Genomic DNA, 27,659 nt, shown 5'->3' with positions numbered 1-27,659 from the left:
CCATCCTCAGACTACTGTGCTGGGGTGAGACAGACCACCGAGACGTATGTGTGTAACCTGCCTGTATATATATTAGGAGTCTATAATGTCTATAAAAGATCCTCATCGCTTGTAATATCAGACTGTGCGTCATCCGGTCTAAAAACCGTTGTTGGTTTGTTCGTCCGGGTGTTTTTTCCCCGTTGTCATCCTCCGTCTCCGGGGATTAGGCCAACATCCCCACCAACATGGAGGGAGAGTCTCGCTCCGTTCCTTTAAAAACACCGATCTCTCTGTGTTTTTGTTGTGATGTCGGGATCGGTTACCGCAAAGAGCCAACAGTTAAAACCATTTACAGAAGGCGAACAATGTTATTATGACAACGCTTAGGTGATGAGGGTAATGCTGTCTGTGTGACCATAATATAACATTGGGCTATATGGCCAATATAACAGTATAACAAAGAGATGGGAATGGCTAGATTTAGCTATTGTCTGACCTAGCTGGTTTATAATGACCACAGGGGTGTAATGTTGTCTGACCTAGCTGGTTTATAATGACCAGGGGGTAATGTTGTCTGACCTAGCGGTTTATAATGACACAGGGGGTAATGTTGTCTGACCTAGCTGGTTTATAATGACACAGGGGTAATGTTGTCTGACCTAGCTGGTTTATAATGACACAGGGGGTAATGTTGTCTGACCTAGCTGGTTTATGATAGTTTATCATGACACAGGGGGTAATGTTGTCTGACCTAGCTGGTTTATAATGACACAGGGGGTAATGTTGTCTACCTAGCTGGTTTATAATGACACAGGGGGTAATGTTGTCTGACCTAGCTGGTTTATAATGACACAGGGGTAATGTTGTCTGACCTAGCTGGTTTTATAATGCACAGGGGGTAATGTTGTCTGACCTAGCTGGTTTATATAGTTTATAATGACACAGGGGGTAATGTTGTCTGACCTAGCTGGTTTATAATGACACGGGGTAATGTTGTCTGACCTAGCTGGTTTATAATGACACGGGGTCGGTAATGTTGTCTGACCTAGCTGTTTATAATGAACGGGGCGTGGTGGTAATGTTGTCTGACCTAGCTGGTTTATATGCCACAGGGGTAATGTTGTCTGACCTAGCTGGTTATAATGACACAGAGGGTAATGTTGTCTGACCTAGCTGGTTTATAATGACACAGGGGGTAATGTTGTCTGACCTAGCTGGTTTATAATGACACAGGGGGTAATGTTGTCTGACCTAGCTGGTTTATAATGACACAGGGGTAATGTTGTCTGACCAAGCTGGTTTATAATGACACAGAGGGGTAATGTTGTCTGACCTAGCTGGTTTATAATGACACAGAGGGGTAATGTTGTCTGACCTAGCTGGTTTATAATGACACAGGGGGTAATGTTGTCTGACCTAGCTGGTTTATAATGACACAGGGGGTAATGTTGTCTGACCTAGCTGGTTTATAATGACACAGGGGATAATGTTGTCTGACCTAGCTGGTTTATAATGACACAGGGGGTAATGTTGTCTGACCTAGCTGGTTTATAATGACACAGGGGTAATGTTGTCTGACCAAGCTGGGTTTATAATGACACAGAGGGGTAATGTTGTCTGACCTAGCTGGTTTATAATGGACACAGAGGGGTAATGTTGTCTGACCTAGCTGGTTTATAATGACACAGGGGGTAATGTTGTCTGACCTAGCTGGTTTATAATGACACAGGGGGTAATGTTGTCTGACCTAGCTGGTTTATAATGACACAGGGGGTAATGTTGTCTGACCAAGCTGGTTTATAATACACAGGGGGTAATGTTGTCTGACCTAGCTGGTTTATAATGACACAGAGGGGTAATGTTGTCTGACCTAGCTGGTTTATAATGACACAGAGGGGTAATGTTGTCTGACCTAGCTGGTTATAATGACACAGAGGGGTAATGTTGCCTGACCTAGTGGGTTTATAATGACACAGAGAGGGTAATGTTGTCTGACCTAGCTGGTTATAATGACACAGAGGGGTAATGTTGTCTGACCTAGCTGGTTTATAATGACACAGGGGGTAATGTTGTCTGACCTAGCTGGTTTTATAATGACACAGGGGGTAATGTTGTCTGACCTAGCTGGTTTATAATGACACAGAGGGGTAATTTTGTCTGACCTAGCTGGATTATAATGACACAGGGGGTAATGTTGTCTGACCTAGCTGGTTTATAATGACACAGAGGGTAATGTTGTCTGACCTAGCTGGTTTATAATGACACAGGGGGTAATGTTGTCTGACCTAGCTGGTTTATAATGACACAGGGGGTTAATGTTGTCTGACCTAGCTGCGTTTATAGTTTATAATGACACAGGGGGTAATGGTGTCTGACCTAGCTGGTTTATAATGACAACAGAGGGTAATGTTGTCTGCCCTAGCTGGTTTATAATGACACAGAGGGGTAATGTAGTCTGACCTAGCTGGTTTATAATGACACAGGGGGTAATGTTGTCTGACCTAGCTGGTTTATAGTTTATAATGACACAGAGGGGTAATGTTGTCTGACCTAGCTGGTTTATAATGACACAGGGGGTAATGTAGTCTGACCTAGCTGGTTTATAATGACACAGGGGGTAATGTTGTCTGACCTAGCTGGTTTATAGTTTATAATGACACAGAGGGGGTAATGTTGTCTGACCTAGCTGGTTTATAATGACACAGGGGGTAATGTTGTCTGACCTAGCTGGTTTATAGTTTATAATGACACAGAGGGGTAATGTTGTCTGACCTAGCTGGTTTATAATGACACAGGGGGTAATGTTGTCTGACCTAGCTGGTTTATAATGACACAGGGGGTAATGTAGTCTGACCTAGCTGGTTTATAATGACCACAGGGGGTAATGTTGTCTGACCTAGCTGGTTTATAGTTTATAATGACACAGAGGGGTAATGTTGTCTGACCTAGCTGGTTTATAATGACACAGGGGGTAATGTTGTCTGACCTAGCTGGTTTATAGTTATATGACACAGAGGGGTAATGTTTGTCTGACCTAGCTGGTTTATAATGACACAGGGGGGTTAATGTTGTCTGACCTAGCTGGTTTATAATGACACAGAGGGGTAATGTTGTCTGACCTAGCTGGATTATAATGACACAGAGGGGGTAATGTAGTCTGACCTAGCTGGTTTATAATGACACAGGGGGTAATGTTGTCTGACCTAGCTGGTTTATAGTTTATAATGACACAGAGGGGTAATGTTGTCTGACCTAGCTGGTTTATAAGGACACAGGGGGTAATGTAGTCTGACCTAGCTGGTTTATAATGACACAGGGGGTAATGTTGTCTGACCTAGCTGGTTTATAGTTTATAATGACACAGAGGGGTAATGTTGTCTGACCTAGCTTGTTTATAATGACACAGGGGGTAATGTTGTCTGACCTAGCTGGTTTATAGTTTATAATGACACAGAGGGGTAATGTTGTCTGACCTAGCTGGTTTATAATGACACAGGGGGTAATGTTGTCTGACCTAGCTGGTTTATAATGACACAGAGGGGTAATGTTGTCTGACCTAGCTGGTTTATAATGACACAGAGGGGTAATGTTGTCAGACCTAGCTGGTTTATAATGACACAGGGGATAATGTTGTCTGACCTAGCTGGTTTATAATGACACAGAGGGGTAATGTTGCCTGACCTAGCTGGTTTATAATGACACAGAGGGGTAATGTTGCCTGACCTAGCTGGTTTATAATGACACAGAGAGGGTAATGTTGTCTGACCTAGCTGGTTTATAATGACACAGAGGGGTAATGTTGTCTGACCTAGCTGGTTTATAATGACACAGGGGGTAATGTTGTCTGACCTAGCTGGTTTATAATGACACAGGGGGTAATGTTGTCTGACCTAGCTGGTTTATAATGACACAGAGGGGTAATGTTGTCTGACCTAGCTGGATTATAATGACACAGGGGGTAATGTTGTCTGACCTAGCTGGTTTATAATGACACAGAGGGTAATGTTGTCTGACCTAGCTGGTTTATAATGACACAGGGGGGTAATGTTGTCTGACCTAGCTGGTTTATAATGACACAGAGGGGTAATTTTGTCTGACCTAGCTGGATTATAATGACACAGGGGGTAATGTTGTCTGACCTAGCTGGTTTATAATGACACAGAGGGTAATGTTGTCTGACCTAGCTGGTTTATAATGACACGGGGTAATGTTGTCTGACCTAGCTGGTTTATAATGACACGGGGTAATGTTGTCTGACCTAGCTGGTTTATAGTTTATAATGACACAGGGGGTAATGTTGTCTGACCTAGCTGGTTTATAATGACACAGGGGGTAATGGTGTCTGACCCAGCTGGTTTATAATGACACAGAGGGGTAATGTTGTCTGACCTAGCTGGTTTATAATGACACAGAGGGGTAATGTTGTCTGATCTAGCTGGTTTATAATGACACAGGGGGTAATGTAGTCTGACCTAGCTGGTTTATAATGACACAGGGGGTAATGTTGTCTGACCTAGCTGGTTTATAGTTTATAATGACACAGAGGGGTAATGTTGTCTGACCTAGCTGGTTTATAATGACACAGGGGGTAATGTTGTCTGACCTAGCTGGTTTATAGTTTATAATGACACAGAGGGGTAATGTTGTCTGACCTAGCTGGTTTATAATGACACAGGGGGTAATGTTGTCTGACTAGCTGGTTTATAATGACACAGAGGGGTAATGTTGTCTGACCTAGCTGGTTTATAATGACACAGAGGGGTAATGTTGTCAGACCTAGCTGGTTTATAATGACACAGGGGATAATGTTGTCTGACCTAGCTGGTTTATAATGACACAGAGGGGTAATGTTGCCTGACCTAGCTGGTTTATAATGACACAGAGAGGGTAATGTTGTCTGACCTAGCTGGTTTATAATGACACAGAGGGGTAATGTTGTCTGACCTAGCTGGTTATAGTTTATAATGACACAGGGGGTAATGTTGTCTGACCTAGCTGGTTTATAATGACACAGGGGGTAATGGTATCTGACCTAGCTGGTTTATAATGACACAGAGGGGTAATGTTGTCTGACCTAGCTGGTTTATAATGACACAGAGGGGTAATGTAGTCTGACCTAGCTGGTTTATAATGACACAGGGGGTAATGTTGTCTGACCTCGCTGGTTTATAGTTTATAATGACACAGAGGGGTAATGTTGTCTGACCTAGCTGGTTTATAATGACACAGGGGGTAATGTAGTCTGACCTAGCTGGTTTATAATGACACAGGGGGTAATGTTGTCTGACCTAGCTGGTTTATAGTTTATAATGACACAGAGGGGTAATGTTGTCTGACCTAGCTGGTTTATAATGACACAAGGGGTAATGTTGTCTGACCTAGCTGGTTTATAGTTTATAATGACACAGAGGGGTAATGTTGTCTGACCTAGCTGGTTTCTAATGACACAGGGGGTAATGTAGTCTGAGCTAGCTGGTTTATAATGACACAGGGGGTAATGTTGTCTGACCTAGCTGGTTTATAGTTTATAATGACACAGAGGGGTAATGTTGTCTGACCTAGCTGGTTTATAATGACACAGGGGGTAATGTTGTCTGACCTAGCTGGTTTATAATGACACAGAGGGTAATGTTGTCTGACCTAGCTGGTTTATAATGACACAGGGGATAATGTTGTCTGACCTAGCTGGTTTATAATGACACAGGGGTAATGTTGTCTGACCTAGCTGGTTTATAATGCCACAGGGGGTAATGTTGTCTGACCTAGCTGGTTCATAATGACACAGGGGGTAATGTTGTCTGACCTAGCTCGTTTATAATGACACAGGGGGTAATGTAGTCTGAGCTAGCTGGTTTATAATGACACAGGGGGTAATGTTGTCTGACCTAGCTGGTTTATAGTTTATAATGACACAGAGGGGTAATGTTGTCTGACCTAGCTGGTTTATAATGACACAGGGGGTAATGTTGTCTGACCTAGCTGGTTTATAATGACACAGGGGATAATGTTGTCTGACCTAGCTGGTTTATAATGACACAGGGGTAATGTTGTCTGACCTAGCTGGTTTATAATGCCACAGGGGGTAATGTTGTCTGACCTAGCTGGTTCATAATGACACAGGGGGTAATGTTGTCTGACCTAGCTGGTTTATAATGACACAGGGGGTAATGTTGTCTGACCTAGCTGGTTTATAATGACACAGAGGGGTAATGTTGTCTGACCTAGCTGGTTTATAATGACACAGGGGGTAATGTTGTCTGACCTAGCTGGTTTATAGTTTATAATGACACAGGGGGTAATGTTGTCTGACCTAGCTGGTTTACAGTTTATAATGACACAGGGGGTAATGTTGTCTGACCTAGCTGGTTTATAATGACACAGGGGGTAATGTTGTCTGACCTAGCGGGTTTATAATGACACAGGGGATAATGTATTCTGACCTAGCTGGTTTTTAATGACACAGGGGGTAATGTTGTCTGACCTAGGTGGTTTATAATGACACAGGGGATAATTTTGTCTGACCTAGCTGGTTTATAATGACACAGGGGATAATGTTGGCTGACCTAGGTGGTTTAAAATGACACAGGGGATAATTTTGTCTGACCTAGCGGGTTTATAATGACACAGGGGGTAATGTTGTCTGACCTAGCTGGTTTATAATGACACAGGGGATAATGTAGTCTGACCTAGCTGGTTTATAGTTTATAATGACACAGGGGATAATGTAGTCTGACCTAGCGGGTTTATAATGACACAGGGGATAATGGTGTCTGACCTAGCTGGTTTATAATGACACAGAGGGGTAATGTTGTCTGACCTAGCTGGTTTATAGTTTATAATGACACAGGGGATAATGTAGTCTGACCTAGCTGGTTTGTAATACAGTAGACTATATCCTGTAGTTTAATACTGTTGGCTAGCTTAACGATTCCAATAGGAATGACACATCACGTTGCAGCATAATGTGATTACAGTTCAAGGTTGAAAATTATTCTGGTACATTTCACAGGTTTTCCAGAAATTCTGGTTGGAAGATCATTGGAAAATGTTTTGTGAACTTTCGTGGAATTTTGCAACCCAACTTGCAGGCCCTGTGGCCTGTAAAACCATGATTTTCAGGCCGCTGTATAAGGCCCGACGTGGCCTGTAAACTATGAGTTTCAGGCCGCTGTATAAGGCCCGACGTGGCCTGTAAACTACGAGTTTCAGGCTGGTTTATAAGGCCTGACGATGTATGATAATATTCTCCTAGGAACTCACTTGGGTGAAGGTCACAGAACTGAAAATCAACGAATTCAACAACCGTTTCTCTGTTACTAAAATAATACAGTCATGGGATGTAACTGTTGGATGGAAAAGGCAAGGCACACTGGGAAATTATTGGAGGCTTAGTGGGGGCGTTGAACTGAAGTAAACAACAACAACAACCGGCATTTCCACGACTCCTGTGAAGGTGGAACTGTCAGCTATTTCAGTTTCTTAACTACATTATTGTAGGTTATTGGTTTTACAGTGCAGCAACGCGCGCGCGTGTGTGTGTGTGTATGTGTGTGTGTGTGTGTGTGTGTGTGTGTGTGTGTGTGTGTGTGTATGTGTGTGTGTGTGTGTGTGTGTGTGTGTGTGTGTGTGTGTGTGTGTGTGTGTGTGTGTGTGTGTGTGTGTGTGTGTGTTCAAGTATTGGTGTGATGAAAACATTTTGAAGTCCTACTGCCTCAGTAAATATCAATGATCTCCGAACTAACTTATCCATTGACTGACCTCTCTCTCCTCCCTCTTCCCTCTCCCCTACTCTCTCTCTCTCCTCTCCTCTCTTTCCCTTCCTCTCTCTCCTCTCTCCTCTCCTCTCTCTCCTCCCTCTTCCCTCTCCCCTACTCTCTCTCCTCCCTCTCTCTCTCCCACTCCCTCTCCTCTCTCTCTCTTCTCTCTCCTCTCCTCTCTCTCCTCTCCTCTCTCTCCTCCCTCTCTCTCTCCCACTCCCTCTCCTCTCTCTCTCTCCTCTCCTCTCCCCCTCTACTCTCTCTCCTCCCTCTCTCTCTCCCACTCCCTCTCCTCTCTCTCCTCTCCCTCTCTCCTCTCCTCTCTCTCCTCTCCTCTCTCTCCTCTCCTCTCTTTCCCTTCCTCTCTCTCCTCTCTCCTCTCCTCTCCCCCTCTACTCTCTCTCCTCCCTCTCTCTCTCCCACTCCCTCTCCTCTCTCTCTCTTCTCTCTCCTCTCCTCTCTCTCCTCTCCTCTCTCTCCTCCCTCTCTCTCTCCCACTCCCTCTCCTCTCTCTCCTCTCCCTCTCTCCTCTCCTCTCCCTCTCTCTCCCTTCCTCTCTCTCCTAACCTCTCCCCCTCTCTCTCCCTCCTAACCTCTCCCCCTCTCTCCCCCTCCCTCTCCTCTCTCTCCTCTCCCCTCTCCCACTGATCTCACCCTCCCTCTCCCCCCTCTCTCCCCCTCCCTCTCCTCTCTCCTCTCCTCTCTCCCTTCCTCTCTCTCCTAACCTCTCCCCCTCTCTCTCCCTCCTAACCTCTCCCCCTCTCTCCCCCTCTCTCTCCTCTCTCCTCTCCCCTCTCCCACTGATCTCACCCTCCCTCTCCCTCCTCTCTCCCCCTCCCTCTCCCTCCCAAAATTGACAAAACATCAATGTTACAGCTGTATTGAATCATATCCCTATGCGTAATTAACTAGTAGTTCTCTCTCCTCCAGGTATTCTCTATGGTAGTGTTCAGCTGTATAGTAATTAACTAGTAGTTCTCTCTCCTCCAGGTATTCTCTATGGTAGTGTTCAGCTGTATAGTAATTAACTAGTAGTTCTCTCTCCTCCAGGTATTCTCTATGGTAGTGTTCAGCTGTATAGTAGTTAACTAGTAGTTCTCTCTCCTCCAGGTATTCTCTATGGTAGTGTTCAGCTGTATAGTAGTTAACTAGTAGTTCTCTCTCCTCCAGGTATTCTCTATGGTAGTGTTCAGCTGTATAGTAGTTAACTAGTAGTTCTCTCTCCTCCAGGTATTCTCTATGGTAGTGTTCAGCTGTATAGTAGTTAACTAGTAGTTCTCTCTCCTCCAGGTATTCTCTATGGTAGTGTTCAGCTGTATAGTAATTAACTAGTAGTTCTCTCTCCTCCAGGTATTCTCTATGGTAGTGTTCAGCTGTATAGTAATTAACTAGTAGTTCTCTCTCCTCCAGGTATTCTCTATGGTAGTGTTCAGCTGTATAGTAATTAACTAGTAGTTCTCTCTCCTCCAGGTATTCTCTATGGTAGTGTTCAGCTGTATAGTAATTAACTAGTAGTTCTCTCTCCTCCAGGTATTCTCTATGGTAGTGTTCAGCTGTATAGTAATTAACTAGTAGTTCTCTCTCCTCCAGGTATTCTCTATGGTAGTGTTCAGCTGTATAGTAGTTAACTAGTAGTTCTCTCTCCTCCAGGTATTCTCTATGGTAGTGTTCAGCTGTATAGTAATTAACTAGTAGTTCTCTCTCCTCCAGGTATTCTCTATGGTAGTGTTCAGCTGTATAGTAATTAACTAGTAGTTCTCTCTCCTCCAGGTATTCTCTATGGTAGTGTTCAGCTGTATAGTAATTAACTAGTAGTTCTCTCTCCTCCAGGTATTCTCTATGGTAGTGTTCAGCTGTATAGTAATTAACTAGTAGTTCTCTCTCCTCCAGGTATTCTCTATGGTAGTGTTCAGCTGTATAGTAGTTAACTAGTAGTTCTCTCTCCTCCAGGTATTCTCTATGGTAGTGTTCAGCTGTATAGTAATTAACTAGTAGTTCTCTCTCCTCCAGGTATTCTCTATGGTAGTGTTCAGCTGTATAGTAATTAACTAGTAGTTCTCTCTCCTCCAGGTATTCTCTATGGTAGTGTTCAGCTGTATAGTAGTTAACTAGTAGTTCTCTCTCCTCCAGGTATTCTCTATGGTAGTGTTCAGCTGTATAGTAATTAACTAGTAGTTCTCTCTCCTCCAGGTATTCTCTATGGTAGTGTTCAGCTGTATAGTAATTAACTAGTAGTTCTCTCTCCTCCAGGTATTCTCTATGGTAGTGTTCAGCTGTATAGTAATTAACTAGTAGTTCTCTCTCCTCCAGGTATTCTCTATGGTAGTGTTCAGCTGTATAGTAATTAACTAGTAGTTCTCTCTCCTCCAGGTATTCTCTATGGTAGTGTTCAGCTGTATAGTAATTAACTAGTAGTTCTCTCTCCTCCAGGTATTCTCTATGGTAGTGTTCAGCTGTATAGTAGTTAACTAGTAGTTCTCTCTCCTCCAGGTATTCTCTATGGTAGTGTTCAGCTGTATAGTAATTAACTAGTAGTTCTCTCTCCTCCAGGTATTCTCTATGGTAGTGTTCAGCTGTATAGTAATTAACTAGTAGTTCTCTCTCCTCCAGGTATTCTCTATGGTAGTGTTCAGCTGTATAGTAATTAACTAGTAGTTCTCTCTCCTCCAGGTATTCTCTATGGTAGTGTTCAGCTGTATAGTAATTAACTAGTAGTTCTCTCTCCTCCAGGTATTCTCTATGGTAGTGTTCAGCTGTATAGTAATTAACTAGTAGTTCTCTCTCCTCCAGGTATTCTCTATGGTAGTGTTCAGCTGTATAGTAATTAACTAGTAGTTCTCTCTCCTCCAGGTATTCTCTATGGTAGTGTTCAGCTGTATAGTAATTAACTAGTAGTTCTCTCTCCTCCAGGTATTCTCTATGGTAGTGTTCAGCTGTATAGTAGTTAACTAGTAGTTCTCTCTCCTCCAGGTATTCTCTATGGTAGTGTTCAGCTGTATAGTAGTTAACTAGTAGTTCTCTCTCCTCCAGGTATTCTCTATCGTAGTGTTCAGCTGTATAGTAGTTAACTAGTAGTTCTCTCTCCTCCAGGTATTCTCTATGGTAGTGTTCAGCTGTATAGTGAATGAAGGCTACATGAACATCGGCAGCGAGCGGTTGCTATGCGTCTTCAATAAGAACGCCGATGCCTGTAACTACGGCGTTACCGTGGGCGTGGTCTGTTTCCTAGGCAGCGTCTGCTTCCTGGTTCTAGACATCTACTTCCCCACCATCCACAGTGTCCGACTCAGGAGGAGAGCAACTCTCATCGACATGGTCTTCTCTGGTACACACACACACATTATATACACACACACACATTATATACATACACACACATTATATACACACACACACACATTATATACACACACACACATTATATACATACACACACATTATATACACACACACACATTATATACATACACACACATTATATACACACACACACATTATATACATACACACACACATTATATACACACACACACATTATATACACACACACACATTATATACATACACACACATTATATACACACACACACATTATATACACACACACACATTATATACATACACACACATTATATACACACACACACATTATATACACACACACATTATATACATACACACACACATTATATACACACACACACATTATATACACACACACACATTATATACATACACACACACAGACACATACACACGTCATGTTATCTCTAGGAGGTATGTTTTCTGAACCATCTGTCTTGTTGGTCCCGCCCCCCCCCAGCCCTGGCCAGCTTCCTGTGGTTCGTGGGTTTCTGTTTCCTGGCCAATCAGTGGCAGCAGACGACAGAAGAAGAGCTCCCATTGGCTCAGGGCTCCGACGCCGCCAGGGCTGCTGTTGCCTTCTGCTTCTTCTCCATCCTCACCTGGGTAAGAGACACCTGGGGGGGGGGGTCTGGGTGTGTGCATGTGTGTAATGTGTGTGTGTGTGTAATGTGTGTGTGTGTAATGTGTGTGTGTGTAATGTGTGTGTGTGTAATATGTGTGTGTGTGTGTGTAATGTGTGTGTGTGTAATGTGTGTGTAATGTGTGTGTGTGTGTGTGTGTGTAATGTGTGTGTGTGTAATGTGTGTGGGTGTGTGTAATGTGCGTGTGTGTAATGTGTGTGTGTGTGTGTAATGTGTGTGTGTGTGTGTAATGTGTGTGAGTGTAATGTGTGTGTGTAATGTGTGTGCGTGTGTGCGTGTGTGTGTGTGTGTGTGTGTTGAACCCATCCCTATGTGAGCGATAGCCCGACTCAAGAACATGTTGTTTACAGAGGACAAGGAGAGACCACTGCCCAGAACAGCCCCTAGTTTGACACTTTATTTAGTCATGAACAAATTCTTATTAACAATGACGGCCTACCCTGGGCCAAACCCGGACGACGCTGGGTTCCCAAACCCGCTGGGTTCCCAAACCCGGACGACGCCTCCCTATGGAACTCCCAATCACGGCCGGATGTGATACAGCCTGGAATCGAACCAGGGACTGTAGTGACGCCTGTAGTGTACTGAGATGCAGTGCCTTAGACCGCTGCACCATTCTGTATTATACTGTATGATATGGAGTGGAATTATGGACATCGTTCAGACCATGATAAAGCAGGGAGAGGACATGCGTTTCTGGTGCAGCACATGTGGCCTACAAAGTTACTAGTACAGGCTAGTACAGGCTAGTATAGGCTAGTATAGGCTAGTACAGGATAGTACAGGCTAGTACAGGCTAGCATAGGCTAGTACAGGCTAGTACAGGCTAGTACAGGCTAGTATAGGCTAGTACAGGCTAGTATAGGCTAGTATAGGCTAGTACAGGATAGTACAGGCTAGTATAGGCTAGTACAGGCTAGTATAGGCTAGTATAGGCTAGTACAAGTTAGTGTAGGCTAGTACAGGCTAGTATAGGCTATATAGGTTAGTATAGGCTAGTACAGGTTAGTACAGGATAGTACAGGCTAGTACAGGCTAGTATAGGCTAGTATAGGCTAGTATAGGCTAGTACAGGTTAGTACAGGATAGTACAGGCTAGTACAGGATAGTATAGGCTAGTACAGGCTAGTATAGGCTAGTACAGGCTAGTATAGGCTAGTACAGGCTAGTACAGGCTAGTATAGGCTAGTACAGGCTAGTATAGGCTAGTACAGGCTAGTATAGGCTAGTACAGGCTAGTATAGGCTAGTATAGGCTAGTACAGGATAGTACAGGCTAGTATAGGCTAGTACAGGCTAGTATAGGCTAGTATAGGCTAGTACAAGTTAGTGTAGGCTAGTACAGGCTAGTATAGGCTAGTATAGGTTAGTATAGGCTAGTACAGGTTAGTACAGGATAGTACAGGCTAGTACAGGCTAGTATAGGCTAGTACAGGCTAGTACAGGCTAGTATAGGCTAGTATAGGTTAGTATAGGCTAGTACAGGTTAGTACAGGATAGTACAGGCTAGTACAGGCTAGTATAGGCTAGTACAGGCTAGTATAGGCTAGTACAGGCTAGTACAGGCTAGTACAGGCTAGTATAGGCTAGTACAGGCTAGTACAGGCTAGTACAGGCTAGTAAAGGCTAGTACAGGATAGTACAGGCTAGTACAGGCTAGTATAGGCTAGTATAGGCTAGTACAGGCTAGTAAAGGCTAGTACAGGATAGTACAGGCTAGTACAGGCTAGTACAGGCTAGTATAGGCTAGTACAGGCTAGTATAGGCTAGTACAGGCTAGTACAGGCTAGTACAGGTTAGTACAGTCTAGTACAGGCTAGTACAGGCTAGTACAGGCTAGTATAGGCTAGTATAGGCTAGTAAAGGCTAGTACAGGCTAGTATAGGCTAGTACAGGTTAGTACAGGCTAGTACAGGCTAGTACAGGCTAGTATAGGCTAGTATAGGCTAGTACAGGTTAGTACAGGCTAGTATAAGCTAGTACAGGCTAGTATACTTATTGGGGACCAATAATAAAAACCAGTGGGGACTGGTAGTATTTAATAGTTGATTCTAAGTTGATTCTAAGATTTGCAAGTAATTTTGTATATGTATATGATATATATGTATGTATATGTTATATATGTATGTATATGTTATAGGGGAGTCAGTGGGCTGACTGTGATCTGATAGGGGAGTCAGTGGGCTGACTGTGTTCTGATATGGGTGTCAGTGGGCTGACTGTGATCTGATAGGGGAGTCAGTGGGCTGACTGTGGTCTGATAGGGGAGTCAGTGGGCTGACTGTGTTCTGATATGGGTGTCAGTGGGCTGACTGTGGTCTGATAGGGGAGTCAGTGGGCTGACTGTGGTCTGATAGGGGAGTCAGTGGGCTGACTGTGGTCTGATAGGGGAGTCAGTGGGCTGACTGTGTTCTGATATGGGTGTCAGTGGGCTGACTGTGATCTGATAGGGGAGTCAGTGGGCTGACTGTGGTCTGATAGGGGAGTCAGTGGGCTGACTGTGTTCTGATATGGGTGTCAGTGGGCTGACTGTGGTCTGATAGGGGAGTCAGTGGGCTGACTGTGGTCTGATAGGGGAGTCAGTGGGCTGACTGTGGTCTGATAGGGGAGTCAGTGGGCTGACTGTGGTCTGATAGGGGAGTCAGTGGGCTGACTGTGATCTGATAGGGGAGTCAGTGGGCTGACTGTGGTCTGATAGGGGAGTCAGTGGGCTGACTGTGATCTGATAGGGGAGTCAGTGGGGTGGGGTGTCAGTGGGCTGACTGTGGTCTGATAGGGGTGTCAGTGGGCTGACTGTGATCTGATAGGGGAGTCAGTGGGCTGACTGTGGTCTGATAGGGGTGTCAGTGGGCTGACTGTGATCTGATAGGGGAGTCAGTGGGGTGGGGAGTCAGTGGGCTGACTGTGGTCTGATAGGGGAGTCAGTGGGCTGACTGTGGTCTGATAGGGGTGTCAGTAGGGTGGGGTGTCAGTGGGCTGACTGTGGTCTGATAGGGGTGTCAGTGTGCTGACTGTGGTCTGATAGGGGAGTCAGTGGGCTGACTGTGGTCTGATAGGGGAGTCAGTGGGGTGGGGAGTCAGTGGGCTGACTGTGGTCTGATAGGGGAGTCAGTGGGCTGACTGTGGTCTGATAGGGGAGTCAGTGGGCTGACTGTGGTCTGATAGGGGAGTCAGTGGGCTGACTGTGATCTGATAGGGGAGTCAGTGGGCTGACTGTGATCTGATAGGGGAGTCAGTGGGCTGACTGTGATCTGATAGGGGAGTCAGTGGGGTGGGGTGTCAGTGGGCTGACTGTGGTCTGATAGGGGAGTCAGTGGGCTGACTGTGGTCTGATAGGGGAGTCAGTGGGCTGACTTTGATCTGATAGGGGAGTCAGTGGGCTGACTGTGATCTCATAGGGGTGTCAGTGGGCTGACTGTGGTCTGATAGGGGAGTCAGTGGGCTGACTGTGGTCTGATAGGCGTGTCAGTGGGCTGACTGTGGTCTGATAGGGGTGTCAGTGGGCTGACTGTGGTCTGATAGGCGTGTCAGTGGGCTGACTGTGGTCTGATAGGGGTGTCAGTGGGCTGACTGTGGTCTGATAGGGGTGTCAGTGGGCTGACTGTGATCTGATAGGGGAGTCAGTGGGGTGGGGTGTCAGTGGGCTGACTGTGATCTGATAGGGGTGTCAGTGGGCTGACTGTGATCTGATAGGGGAGTCAGTGGGCTGACTGTGGTCTGATAGGGGAGTCAGTGGGGTGAGGTGTCAGTGGGCTGACTGTGGTCTGATAGGGGAGTCAGTGGGCTGACTGTGATCTGATAGGGGAGTCAGTGGGCTGACTGTGATCTGATAGGGGAGTCAGTGGGCTGACTGTGGTCTGATAGGGGAGTCAGTGGGGTGGGGTGTCAGTGGGCTGACTGTGGTCTGATAGGGGAGTCAGTGGGGTGGGGAGTCAGTGGGCTGACTGTGGTCTGATAGGGGAGTCAGTGGGCTGACTGTGATCTGATAGGGGAGTCAGTGGGCTGACTGTGATCTGATAGGGGAGTCAGTGGGCTGACTGTGGTCTGATAGGGGAGTCAGTGGGCTGACTGTGATCTGATAGGGGAGTCAGTGGGCTGACTGTGATCTGATAGGGGAGTCAGTGGGCTGACTGTGGTCTGATAGGGGAGTCAGTGGGGTGGGGTGTCAGTGGGCTGACTGTGGTCTGATAGGGGAGTCAGTGGGCTGACTGTGGTCTGATAGGGGAGTCAGTGGGGTGGGGAGTCAGTGGGCTGACTGTGGTCTGATAGGGGAGTCAGTGGGCTGACTGTGGTCTGATAGGGGTGTCAGTGGGGTGGGGAGTCAGTGGGCTGACTGTGGTCTGATAGGGGAGTCAGTGGGCTGACTGTGATCTGATAGGGGAGTCAGTGGGCTGACTGTGATCTGATAGGGGAGTCAGTGGGCTGACTGTGGTCTGATAGGGGAGTCAGTGGGGTGGGGAGTCAGTGGGCTGACTTTGGTCTGATAGGGGAGTCAGTGGGCTGACTGTGGTCTGATAGGGGAGTCAGTGGGGTGGGGAGTCAGTGGGCTGACTGTGGTCTGATAGGGGAGTCAGTGGGCTGACTGTGGTCTGATAGGGGTGTCAGTGGGGTGGGGAGTCAGTGGGCTGACTGTGGTCTGATAGGGGAGTCAGTGGGCTGACTGTGGTCTGATAGGGGAGTCAGTGGGGTGGGGAGTCAGTGGGCTGACTGTAGTCTGATAGGGGAGTCAGTGGGCTGACTGTGGTCTGATAGGGGTGTCAGTGGGGTGGGGAGTCAGTGGGCTGACTGTGGTCTGATAGGGGAGTCAGTGGGCTGACTGTGGTCTGATAGGGGTGTCAGTGGGCTGACTGTGATCTGATAGGGGAGTCAGTGGGCTGACTGTGGTCTGATAGGGGTGTCAGTGGGCTGACTGTGATCTGATAGGGGAGTCAGTGGGCTGACTGTGATCTGATAGGGGAGTCAGTGGGCTGACTGTGATCTGATAGGGGTGTCAGTGGGCTGACTGTGATCTGATCGGGGAGTCAGTGGGCTGACTGTGATCTGATAGGGGAGTCAGTGGGCTGACTGTGGTCTGATAGGGGAGTCAGTGGGCTGACTGTGATCTGATAGGGGTGTCAGTGGGGTGGGGTGTCAGTGGGCTGACTGTGGTCTGATAGGGGAGTCAGTGGGCTGACTGTGGTCTGATAGGGGAGTCAGTGGGCTGACTGTGGTCTGATAGGGGAGTCAGTGGGCTGACTGTGATCTGATAGGGGAGTCAGTGGGCTGACTGTATTCTGATAGGGGAGTCAGTGGGCTGACTGTGGTCTGATAGGGGAGTCAGTGGGCTGACTGTGATCTGATAGGGGTGTCAGTGGGGTGGGGTGTCAGTTGGCTGACTGTGGTCTGATAGGGGAGTCAGTGGGGTGGGGAGTCAGTGGGCTGACTGTGGTCTGATAGGGGGTGTCAGTGGTCTGATAGGGGTGTCAGTGGGCTGACTGTGGTCTGATAGGGGAGTCAGTGGGGTGGGGAGTCAGTGGGCTGACTGTGGTCTGATAGGGGTGTCAGTGGGCTGACTGTGATCTGATAGGGGAGTCTGTGGTCTGATAGGGGTGATAGGGGTGTCAGTGGGCTGACTGTGATCTGATAGGGGAGTCAGTGGGCTGACTGTGGTCTGATAGGGGTGTCAGTGGGCTGACTGTGATCTGATAGGGGAGTCAGTGGGCTGACTGTGATCTGATAGGGGAGTCAGTGGGCTGACTGTGATCTGATAGGGGTGTCAGTGGGCTGACTGTGATCTGATCGGGGAGTCAGTGGGCTGACTGTGATCTGATAGGGGAGTCAGTGGGCTGACTGTGGTCTGATAGGGGAGTCAGTGGGCTGACTGTGATCTGATAGGGGTGTCAGTGGGGTGGGGTGTCAGTGGGCTGACTGTGGTCTGATAGGGGAGTCAGTGGGCTGACTGTGGTCTGATAGGGGAGTCAGTGGGCTGACTGTGGTCTGATAGGGGAGTCAGTGGGCTGACTGTGATCTGATAGGGGAGTCAGTGGGCTGACTGTATTCTGATAGGGGAGTCAGTGGGCTGACTGTGGTCTGATAGGGGAGTCAGTGGGCTGACTGTGATCTGATAGGGGTGTCAGTGGGGTGGGGTGTCAGTTGGCTGACTGTGGTCTGATAGGGGAGTCAGTGGGGTGGGGAGTCAGTGGGCTGACTGTGGTCTGATAGGGGGTGTCAGTGGTCTGATAGGGGTGTCAGTGGGCTGACTGTGGTCTGATAGGGGAGTCAGTGGGGTGGGGAGTCAGTGGGCTGACTGTGGTCTGATAGGGGTGTCAGTGGGCTGACTGTGATCTGATAGGGGAGTCAGTGGGCTGACTGTGATCTGATAGGGGTGTCAGTGGGCTGACTGTGATCTGATAGGGGTGTCAGTGGGCTGACTATGATCTGATAGGGGTGTCAGTGGGCTGACTGTGATCTGATAGGGGTGTCAGTGGGCTGACTGTGGTCTGATAGGGGAGTCAGTGGGCTGACTGTGGTCTGATAGGGGTGTCAGTGGGCTGACTGTGATCTGATAGTGGAGTCAGTGGGCTGACTGTGGTCTGATAGGGGAGTCAGTGGGCTGACTGTGATCTGATAGGGGTGTCAGTGGGCTGACTGTGATCTGATAGGGGTGTCAGTGGGGTGGGGTGTCAGTGGGCTGACTGTGATCTGATAGGGGAGTCAGTGGGCTGACTGTGATCTGATAGGGGTGTCAGTGGGCTGACTGTGATCTGATAGGGGTGTCAGTGGGGTGGGGTGTCAGTGGGCTGACTGTGATCTGATAGGGGTGTCAGTGGGGTGGGGTGTCAGTGGGCTGACTGTGGTCTGATAGGGGTGTCAGTGGGCTGACTGTGATCTGATAGGGGAGTCAGTGGGCTGACTGTGGTCTGATAGGGGTGTCAGTGGGCTGACTGTGGTCTGATAGGGGAGTCAGTGGGCTGACTATGATCTGATAGGGGTGTCAGTGGGCTGACTGTGATCTGATAGGGGTGTCAGTGGGCTGACTGTGGTCTGATAGGGGAGTCAGTGGGCTGACTGTGGTCTGATAGGGGTGTCAGTGGGCTGACTGTGATCTGATAGTGGAGTCAGTGGGCTGACTGTGGTCTGATAGGGGAGTCAGTGGGCTGACTGTGATCTGATAGGGGTGTCAGTGGGCTGACTGTGATCTGATAGGGGTGTCAGTGGGGTGGGGTGTCAGTGGGCTGACTGTGATCTGATAGGGGAGTCAGTGGGCTGACTGTGATCTGATAGGGGTGTCAGTGGGCTGACTGTGATCTGATAGGGGTGTCAGTGGGGTGGGGTGTCAGTGGGCTGACTGTGATCTGATAGGGGTGTCAGTGGGGTGGGGTGTCAGTGGGCTGACTGTGGTCTGATAGGGGTGTCAGTGGGCTGACTGTGATCTGATAGGGGAGTCAGTGGGCTGACTGTGGTCTGATAGGGGTGTCAGTGGGCTGACTGTGATCTGATAGGGGAGTCAGTGGGCTGACTGTGGTCTGATAGGGGAGTCAGTGGGGTGGGGTGTCAGTGGGCTGACTGTGGTCTGATAGGGGAGTCAGTGGGCTGACTGTGATCTGATAGGGGAGTCAGTGGGCTGACTGTGGTCTGATAGGGGAGTCAGTGGGCTGACTGTGGTCTGATAGGGGAGTCAGTGGGCTGACTGTGGTCTGATAGGGGAGTCAGTGGGGTGGGGTGTCAGTGGGCTGACTGTGATCTGATAGGGGAGTCAGTGGGCTGACTGTGGTCTGATAGGGGAGTCAGTGGGCTGACTGTGGTCTGATAGGGGAGTCAGTGGGCTGACTGTGGTCTGATAGGGGTGTCAGTGGGCTGACTGTGGTCTGATAGGGGAGTCAGTGGGCTGACTGTGGTCTGATAGGGGAGTCAGTGGGCTGACTGTGGTCTGATAGGGGAGTCAGTGGGCTGAATGTGGTCTGATAGGGGTGTCAGTGGGCTGACTGTGATCTGATAGGGGAGTCAGTGGGGTGGGGTGTCAGTGGGCTGACTGCGATCTGGTAGGGGTGTCAGTGGGCTGACTGTGGTCTGATAGGGGAGTCAGTGGGCTGACTGTGGTCTGATAGGGGTGTCAGTGGGCTGACTGTGGTCTGATAGGGGTGTCAGTGGGCTGACTGTGATCTGATAGGGGTGTCAGTGGGCTGACTGTGATCTGATAGGGGTGTCAGTGGGCTGACTGTGGTCTGATAGGGGAGTCAGTGGGCTGACTGTGGTCTGATAGGGGTGTCAGTGGTAGGGGAGTCAGTGGGCTGACTGTGATCTGATAGGGGTGTCAGTGGGCTGACTGTGATCTGATAGGGGTGTCAGTGGGCTGACTATGATCTGATAGGGGTGTCAGTGGGCTGACTGTGATCTGATAGGGGTGTCAGTGGGCTGACTGTGGTCTGATAGGGGAGTCAGTGGGCTGACTGTGGTCTGATAGGGGTGTCAGTGGGCTGACTGTGATCTGATAGTGGAGTCAGTGGGCTGACTGTGGTCTGATAGGGGAGTCAGTGGGCTGACTGTGATCTGATAGGGGTGTCAGTGGGCTGACTGTGATCTGATAGGGGTGTCAGTGGGGTGGGGTGTCAGTGGGCTGACTGTGATCTGATAGGGGAGTCAGTGGGCTGACTGTGATCTGATAGGGGTGTCAGTGGGCTGACTGTGATCTGATAGGGGTGTCAGTGGGGTGGGGTGTCAGTGGGCTGACTGTGATCTGATAGGGGTGTCAGTGGGGTGGGGTGTCAGTGGGCTGACTGTGGTCTGATAGGGGTGTCAGTGGGCTGACTGTGATCTGATAGGGGAGTCAGTGGGCTGACTGTGGTCTGATAGGGGTGTCAGTGGGCTGACTGTGGTCTGATAGGGGAGTCAGTGGGCTGACTATGATCTGATAGGGGTGTCAGTGGGCTGACTGTGATCTGATAGGGGTGTCAGTGGGCTGACTGTGGTCTGATAGGGGAGTCAGTGGGCTGACTGTGGTCTGATAGGGGTGTCAGTGGGCTGACTGTGATCTGATAGTGGAGTCAGTGGGCTGACTGTGGTCTGATAGGGGAGTCAGTGGGCTGACTGTGATCTGATAGGGGTGTCAGTGGGCTGACTGTGATCTGATAGGGGTGTCAGTGGGGTGGGGTGTCAGTGGGCTGACTGTGATCTGATAGGGGAGTCAGTGGGCTGACTGTGATCTGATAGGGGTGTCAGTGGGCTGACTGTGATCTGATAGGGGTGTCAGTGGGGTGGGGTGTCAGTGGGCTGACTGTGATCTGATAGGGGTGTCAGTGGGGTGGGGTGTCAGTGGGCTGACTGTGGTCTGATAGGGGTGTCAGTGGGCTGACTGTGATCTGATAGGGGAGTCAGTGGGCTGACTGTGGTCTGATAGGGGTGTCAGTGGGCTGACTGTGATCTGATAGGGGAGTCAGTGGGCTGACTGTGGTCTGATAGGGGAGTCAGTGGGGTGGGGTGTCAGTGGGCTGACTGTGGTCTGATAGGGGAGTCAGTGGGCTGACTGTGATCTGATAGGGGAGTCAGTGGGCTGACTGTGGTCTGATAGGGGAGTCAGTGGGCTGACTGTGGTCTGATAGGGGAGTCAGTGGGCTGACTGTGGTCTGATAGGGGAGTCAGTGGGGTGGGGTGTCAGTGGGCTGACTGTGATCTGATAGGGGAGTCAGTGGGCTGACTGTGGTCTGATAGGGGAGTCAGTGGGCTGACTGTGGTCTGATAGGGGTGTCAGTGGGCTGACTGTGGTCTGATAGGGGAGTCAGTGGGCTGACTGTGGTCTGATAGGGGAGTCAGTGGGCTGACTGTGGTCTGATAGGGGAGTCAGTGGGCTGAATGTGGTCTGATAGGGGTGTCAGTGGGCTGACTGTGATCTGATAGGGGAGTCAGTGGGGTGGGGTGTCAGTGGGCTGACTGCGATCTGGTAGGGGTGTCAGTGGGCTGACTGTGGTCTGATAGGGGAGTCAGTGGGCTGACTGTGGTCTGATAGGGGTGTCAGTGGGCTGACTGTGGTCTGATAGGGGTGTCAGTGGGCTGACTGTGATCTGATAGGGGTGTCAGTGGGCTGACTGTGATCTGATAGGGGTGTCAGTGGGCTGACTGTGGTCTGATAGGGGAGTCAGTGGGCTGACTGTGATCTGATAGGGGTGTCAGTGGGGTGGGGAGTCAGTGGGCTGACTGTAGTCTGATAGGGGAGTCAGTGGGCTGACTGTGGTCTGATAGGGGAGTCAGTGGGGTGGGGAGTCAGTGGGCTGACTGTGGTCTGATAGGGGAGTCAGTGGGCTGACTGTGGTCTGATAGGGGTGTCAGTGGGGTGGGGAGTCAGTGGGCTGACTGTGGTCTGATAGGGGAGTCAGTGGGCTGACTGTGGTCTGATAGGGGTGTCAGTGGGCTGACTGTGATCTGATAGGGGAGTCAGTGGGCTGACTGTGGTCTGATAGGGGTGTCAGTGGGCTGACTGTGATCTGATAGGGGAGTCAGTGGGCTGACTGTGATCTGATAGGGGAGTCAGTGGGCTGACTGTGATCTTATAGGGGTGTCAGTGGGCTGACTGTGATCTGATAGGGGAGTCAGTGGGCTGACTGTGATCTGATAGGGGAGTCAGTGGGCTGACTGATCTGATCGGGGAGTCAGTGGGCTGACTGTGATCTGATAGGGGAGTCAGTGGGCTGACTGTGGTCTGATAGGGGAGTCAGTGGGCTGACTGTGATCTGATAGGGGTGTCAGTGGGGTGGGGTGTCAGTGGGCTGACTGTGGTCTGATAGGGGAGTCAGTGGGCTGACTGTGGTCTGATAGGGGAGTCAGTGGGCTGACTGTGGTCTGATAGGGGAGTCAGTGGGCTGACTGTGATCTGATAGGGGAGTCAGTGGGCTGACTGTATTCTGATAGGGGAGTCAGTGGGGTGGGGAGTCAGTGGGCTGACTGTGGTCTGATAGGGGGTGTCAGTGGTCTGATAGGGGTGTCAGTGGGCTGACTGTGGTCTGATAGGGGAGTCAGTGGGGTGGGGAGTCAGTGGGCTGACTGTGGTCTGATAGGGGTGTCAGTGGGCTGACTGTGATCTGATAGGGGAGTCAGTGGGCTGACTGTGATCTGATAGGGGTGTCAGTGGGCTGACTGTGATCTGATAGGGGTGTCAGTGGGCTGACTGTGATCTGATAGGGGTGTCAGTGGGCTGACTGTGATCTGATAGGGGTGTCAGTGGGCTGACTGTGGTCTGATAGGGGAGTCAGTGGGCTGACTGTGGTCTGATAGGGGTGTCAGTGGGCTGACTGTGATCTGATAGTGGAGTCAGTGGGCTGACTGTGGTCTGATAGGGGAGTCAGTGGGCTGACTGTGATCTGATAGGGGTGTCAGTGGGCTGACTGTGATCTGATAGGGGTGTCAGTGGGGTGGGGTGTCAGTGGGCTGACTGTGATCTGATAGGGGAGTCAGTGGGCTGACTGTGATCTGATAGGGGTGTCAGTGGGCTGACTGTGATCTGATAGGGGTGTCAGTGGGGTGGGGTGTCAGTGGGCTGACTGTGATCTGATAGGGGTGTCAGTGGGGTGGGGTGTCAGTGGGCTGACTGTGGTCTGATAGGGGTGTCAGTGGGCTGACTGTGATCTGATAGGGGAGTCAGTGGGCTGACTGTGGTCTGATAGGGGTGTCAGTGGGCTGACTGTGATCTGATAGGGGAGTCAGTGGGCTGACTGTGGTCTGATAGGGGAGTCAGTGGGGTGGGGTGTCAGTGGGCTGACTGTGGTCTGATAGGGGAGTCAGTGGGCTGACTGTGATCTGATAGGGGAGTCAGTGGGCTGACTGTGGTCTGATAGGGGAGTCAGTGGGCTGACTGTGATCTGATAGGGGAGTCAGTGGGCTGACTGTGATCTGATAGGGGTGGCAGTGGGCTGACTGTGATCTGAAAGGGGTGTCAGTGGGCTGACTGTGATCTGATAGGGGAGTCAGTGGGCTGACTGTGATCTGATAGGCGTGTCAGTAGGCTGACTGTGGTCTGATAGGCGTGTCAGTAGGCTGACTGTGGTCTGATAGGCGTGTCAGTGGGCTGACTGTGGTCTGATAGGGGTGTCAGTGGGGTGGGGTGTCAGTGGGCTGACTGTGGTCTGATAGGGGAGTCAGTGGGCTGACTGTGATCTGATAGGGGAGTCAGTGGGCTGACTGTGGTCTGATAGGGGAGTCAGTGGGCTGACTGTGATCTGATAGGGGTGTCAGTGGGGTGGGGTGTCAGTGGGCTGACTGTGATCTGATAGGGGAGTCAGTGGGCTGACTGTGATCTGATAGGGGTGTCAGTGGGGTGGGGTGTCAGTGGGCTGACTGTGGTCTGATAGGGGAGTCAGTGGGCTGACTGTGGTCTGATAGGGGAGTCAGTGGGGTGGGGTGTCAGTGGGCTGACTGTGGTCTGATAGGGGAGTCAGTGGGCTGACTGTGATCTGATAGGGGAGTCAGTGGGCTGACTGTGGTCTGATAGGGGAGTCAGTGGGCTGACTGTGGTCTGATAGGGGTGTCAGTGGGGTGGGGTGTCAGTGGGCTGACTGTGGTCTGATTGGGGTGTCAGTGGGCTGACTGTGATCTGATAGGGGAGTCAGTGGGCTGACTGTGGTCTGATAGGGGTGTCAGTGGTCTGATTGGGGTGTCAGTGGGCTGACTGCGATCTGATAGGGGAGTCAGTGGGCTGACTGTGGTCTGATAGGGGTGTCAGTGGGCTGACTGTGGTCTGATAGGGGAGTCAGTGGGCTGACTGTGATCTGATAGGGGAGTCAGTGGGCTGACTGTGGTCTGATAGGGGTGTCAGTGGGCTGACTGTGATCTGATAGGGGAGTCAGTGGGCTGACTGTGGTCTGATAGGGGTGTCAGTGGGGTGGGGTGTCAGTGGGCTGACTGTGATCTGATAGGGGAGTCAGTGGGCTGACTGTGGTCTGTTAGGGGTGTCAGTGGTCTGATTGGGGTGTCAGTGGGCTGACTGTGATCTGATAGGGGAGTCAGTGGGCTGACTGTGGTCTGATAGGGGTGTCAGTGGGCTGACTGTGGTCTGATAGGGGAGTCAGTGGGCTGACTGTGATCTGATAGGGGAGTCAGTGGGCTGACTGTGGTCTGATACGGGTGTCAGTGGGCTGACTGTGATCTGATAGGGGAGTCAGTGGGCTGACTGTGGTCTGATAGGGGAGTCAGTGGGCTGACTGTGGTCTGATAGGGGTGTCACTGGGGTGGGGTGTCAGTGGGCTGACTGTGGTCTGATTGGGGTGTCAGTGGGCTGACTGTGATCTGATAGGGGAGTCAGTGGGCTGACTGTGGTCTGATAGGGGTGTCAGTGGGGTGGGGTGTCAGTGGGCTGACTGTGGTCTGATAGGGGAGTCAGTGGGCTGACTGTGATCTGATAGGGGAGTCAGTGGGCTGACTGTGGTCTGATAGGGGAGTCAGTGGGCTGACTGTGATCTGATAGGGGAGTCAGTGGGCTGACTGTGGTCTGATAGGGGTGTCAGTGGTGTGGGGTGTCAGTGGGCTGACTGTGATCTGATAGGGGAGTCAGTGGGGTGGGGTGTCAGTGGGCTGACTGTGGTCTGATAGGGGTGTCAGTGGGCTGACTGTGGTCTGATAGGGGTGTCAGTGCGGTGGGGTGTCAGTGGGCTGACTGTGGTCTGATAGGGGAGTCAGTGGGCTGACTGTGGTCTGATAGGGGTGTCAGTGGGGTGGGGTGTCAGTGGGCTGACTGTGGTCTGATAGGGGAGTCAGTGGGCTGACTGTGATCTGATAGGGGAGTCAGTGGGCTGACTGTGGTCTGATAGGGGTGTCAGTGGGGTGGGGTGTCAGTGGGCTGACAGTGGTCTGATTGGGGTGTCAGTAGGCTGACTGTAATCTGATAGGGGAGTCAGTGGGCTGACTGTGGTCTGATAGGGGTGTCAGTGGGGTGGGGTGTCAGTGGGCTGACTGTGGTCTGATAGGGGAGTCAGTGGGCTGACTGTGGTCTGATAGGGGTGTCAGTGGGGTGGGGTGTCTGTGGGCTGACTGTGGTCAGATAGGGGAGTCAGTGGGCTGACTGTGGTCTGATTGGGGTGTCAGTGGGCTGACTGTTGTCTGATAGGGGTGTCAGTGGGGTGGGGTGTCAGTGGGCTGACTGTGGTCTGATAGGGGAGTCAGTGGGCTGACTGTGGTCTGATAGGGGAGTCAGTGGGCTGACTGTGGTCTGATAGGGGAGTCAGTGGGCTGACTGTGGTCTGATAGGGGTGGGCTGACTGTGGTCTGATAGGGGTGTCAGTGGGCTGACTGTGAACTGATAGGGGTGTCAGTGGACTGACTGTGGTCTGATAGGGGTGACAGTGGGCTGACTGTGGTCTGATAGGGGTGGGCTGACTGTGGTCTGATAGGGGTGTCAGTGGGCTGACTGTGGTCTGATAAGGGTGTCAATGGACTGACTGTGAACGCTCTGAGAGACTCTGGGTTGAGGTCAGTGATAAACTAGTCTACAGTACTACTGCCAAGGGATGAGCTGTAGGTGTACCTACCGTAGGAGGCCCCTCGAAGCCGACCGTTGACTATGTACAGACCCAGGATGTAACAGAGCTGTAGGTGTACCTACCGTAGGGACCCCTCGAAGCCGACCGTTGACTATGTACAGACCCAGGATGTAACAGAGCTGTAGGTGTACCTACCGTAGGAGGCCCCTCGAAGCCGACCGTTGACTATGTACAGACCCAGGATGTAACAGAGCTGTAGGTGTACCTACCGTAGGAGGCCCCTCGAAGCCGACCGTTGACTATGTACAGACCCAGGATGTAACAGAGCTGTAGGTGTACCTACCGTAGGAGGCCCCTCGAAGCCGACCGTTGACTATGTACAGACCCAGGATGTAACAGAGCTGTAGGTGTACCTACCGTAGGAGGCCCCTCGAAGCCGACCGTTGACTATGTACAGACCCAGGATGTAACAGAGCTGTAGGTGTACCTACCGTAGCAGGCCCCTCGAAGCCGACCGTTGACTATGTACAGACCCAGGATGTAACAGAGCTGTAGGTGTACCTACCGTAGGAGGCCCCTCGAAGCCGACCGTTGACTATGTACAGACCCAGGATGTAACAGAGCTGTAGGTGTACCTACCGTAGGAGGCCCCTCGAAGCCGACCGTTGACTATGTACAGACCCAGGATGTAACAGAGCTGTAGGTGTACCTACCGTAGGAGGCCCCTCGAAGCCGACCGTTGACTATGTACAGACCCAGAGCTGCAGGAGTTGTGACTTGTTTTTTGTTGTTTTTGTTAATTGTGTTGTTGTTGTGTCTAGAGTGACAAATCTGAGGAGGGAATGCTGTCCCTTACCTAAGAGAAACTCCTGTTTTTAGCTAGGAAGCTCTAACACCTAACCTCTGACTCCAGGCTGCTGTTTTTAGCTAGGAAGCTGGTTGACTTCAGCTCTTACTTCTAAGTTACTATAGTTACCTTGACTTCTGCTTTAATAATGAACACCTCTGACCTCTAACCTCTGACCTCTGACTCCAGGCTGGCCTGACGGCGCTTGCTCTCCAGACATTCATCAACCTGTTCCAAAACTTCAGCCTCTTCACCGATCAGCTCGACGACAGCGCCGGTTACCACGACAACGCCCGCAGCACGCCCGTCGCCAACGGAGTCACTATAGTAACCACCAACCCCTACCAGCAGGCCCCTCCCTTCAGCGAAACTCTGAGTCTGGACCCTTCTGCCCTCACACCTGCTCCTGTCTTCTAGAGGAGAGAGACAGAGAGAGTAGAGAGAAGAGAAAGATAGAGAGAGGAGAGCTGGAGAGAGAGATGGAGAGAGTAGAGAGGAGAGAAAGATGGAGAGAGGAGAGAGGGAGAGAAGAGAGATGGAGATAGATGTAGAGAGAGGGGGAGAGAGGAGAGAGAGATGGAGAGAAGAGATAGAGGGAGAGATATACAGAGAGAAGAGATAGATGA

At 50.2% G+C, this 27,659-nt stretch overlaps 1 protein-coding gene across 1 annotated transcript; it reads left to right on the top strand.

Annotated features, from left to right (window-relative positions):
* Positions 1-27,548, top strand: LOC116371406 (synaptogyrin-3-like). The gene is made up of 4 exons (XM_031820274.1): positions 1-24; positions 10,831-11,064; positions 11,563-11,708; positions 27,223-27,548. Exons 2-4 carry the CDS (start codon positions 10,839-10,841, stop codon positions 27,448-27,450), a joined length of 600 nt encoding a protein of 199 aa, XP_031676134.1. The 5' UTR covers positions 1-24; positions 10,831-10,838; the 3' UTR covers positions 27,451-27,548.
* Positions 27,549-27,659: the final 111 nt, after the last annotated feature.

The sequence above is a fragment of the Oncorhynchus kisutch genome, unplaced genomic scaffold (assembly GCF_002021735.2).
Source record: "Oncorhynchus kisutch isolate 150728-3 unplaced genomic scaffold, Okis_V2 scaffold3202, whole genome shotgun sequence".
Classification (NCBI taxonomy): Eukaryota; Metazoa; Chordata; class Actinopteri; order Salmoniformes; family Salmonidae; genus Oncorhynchus; species Oncorhynchus kisutch.
The sequence above is the reverse complement of the archived record's forward strand: the minus strand, read 5'-3'. Positions and strand labels throughout refer to the sequence as shown.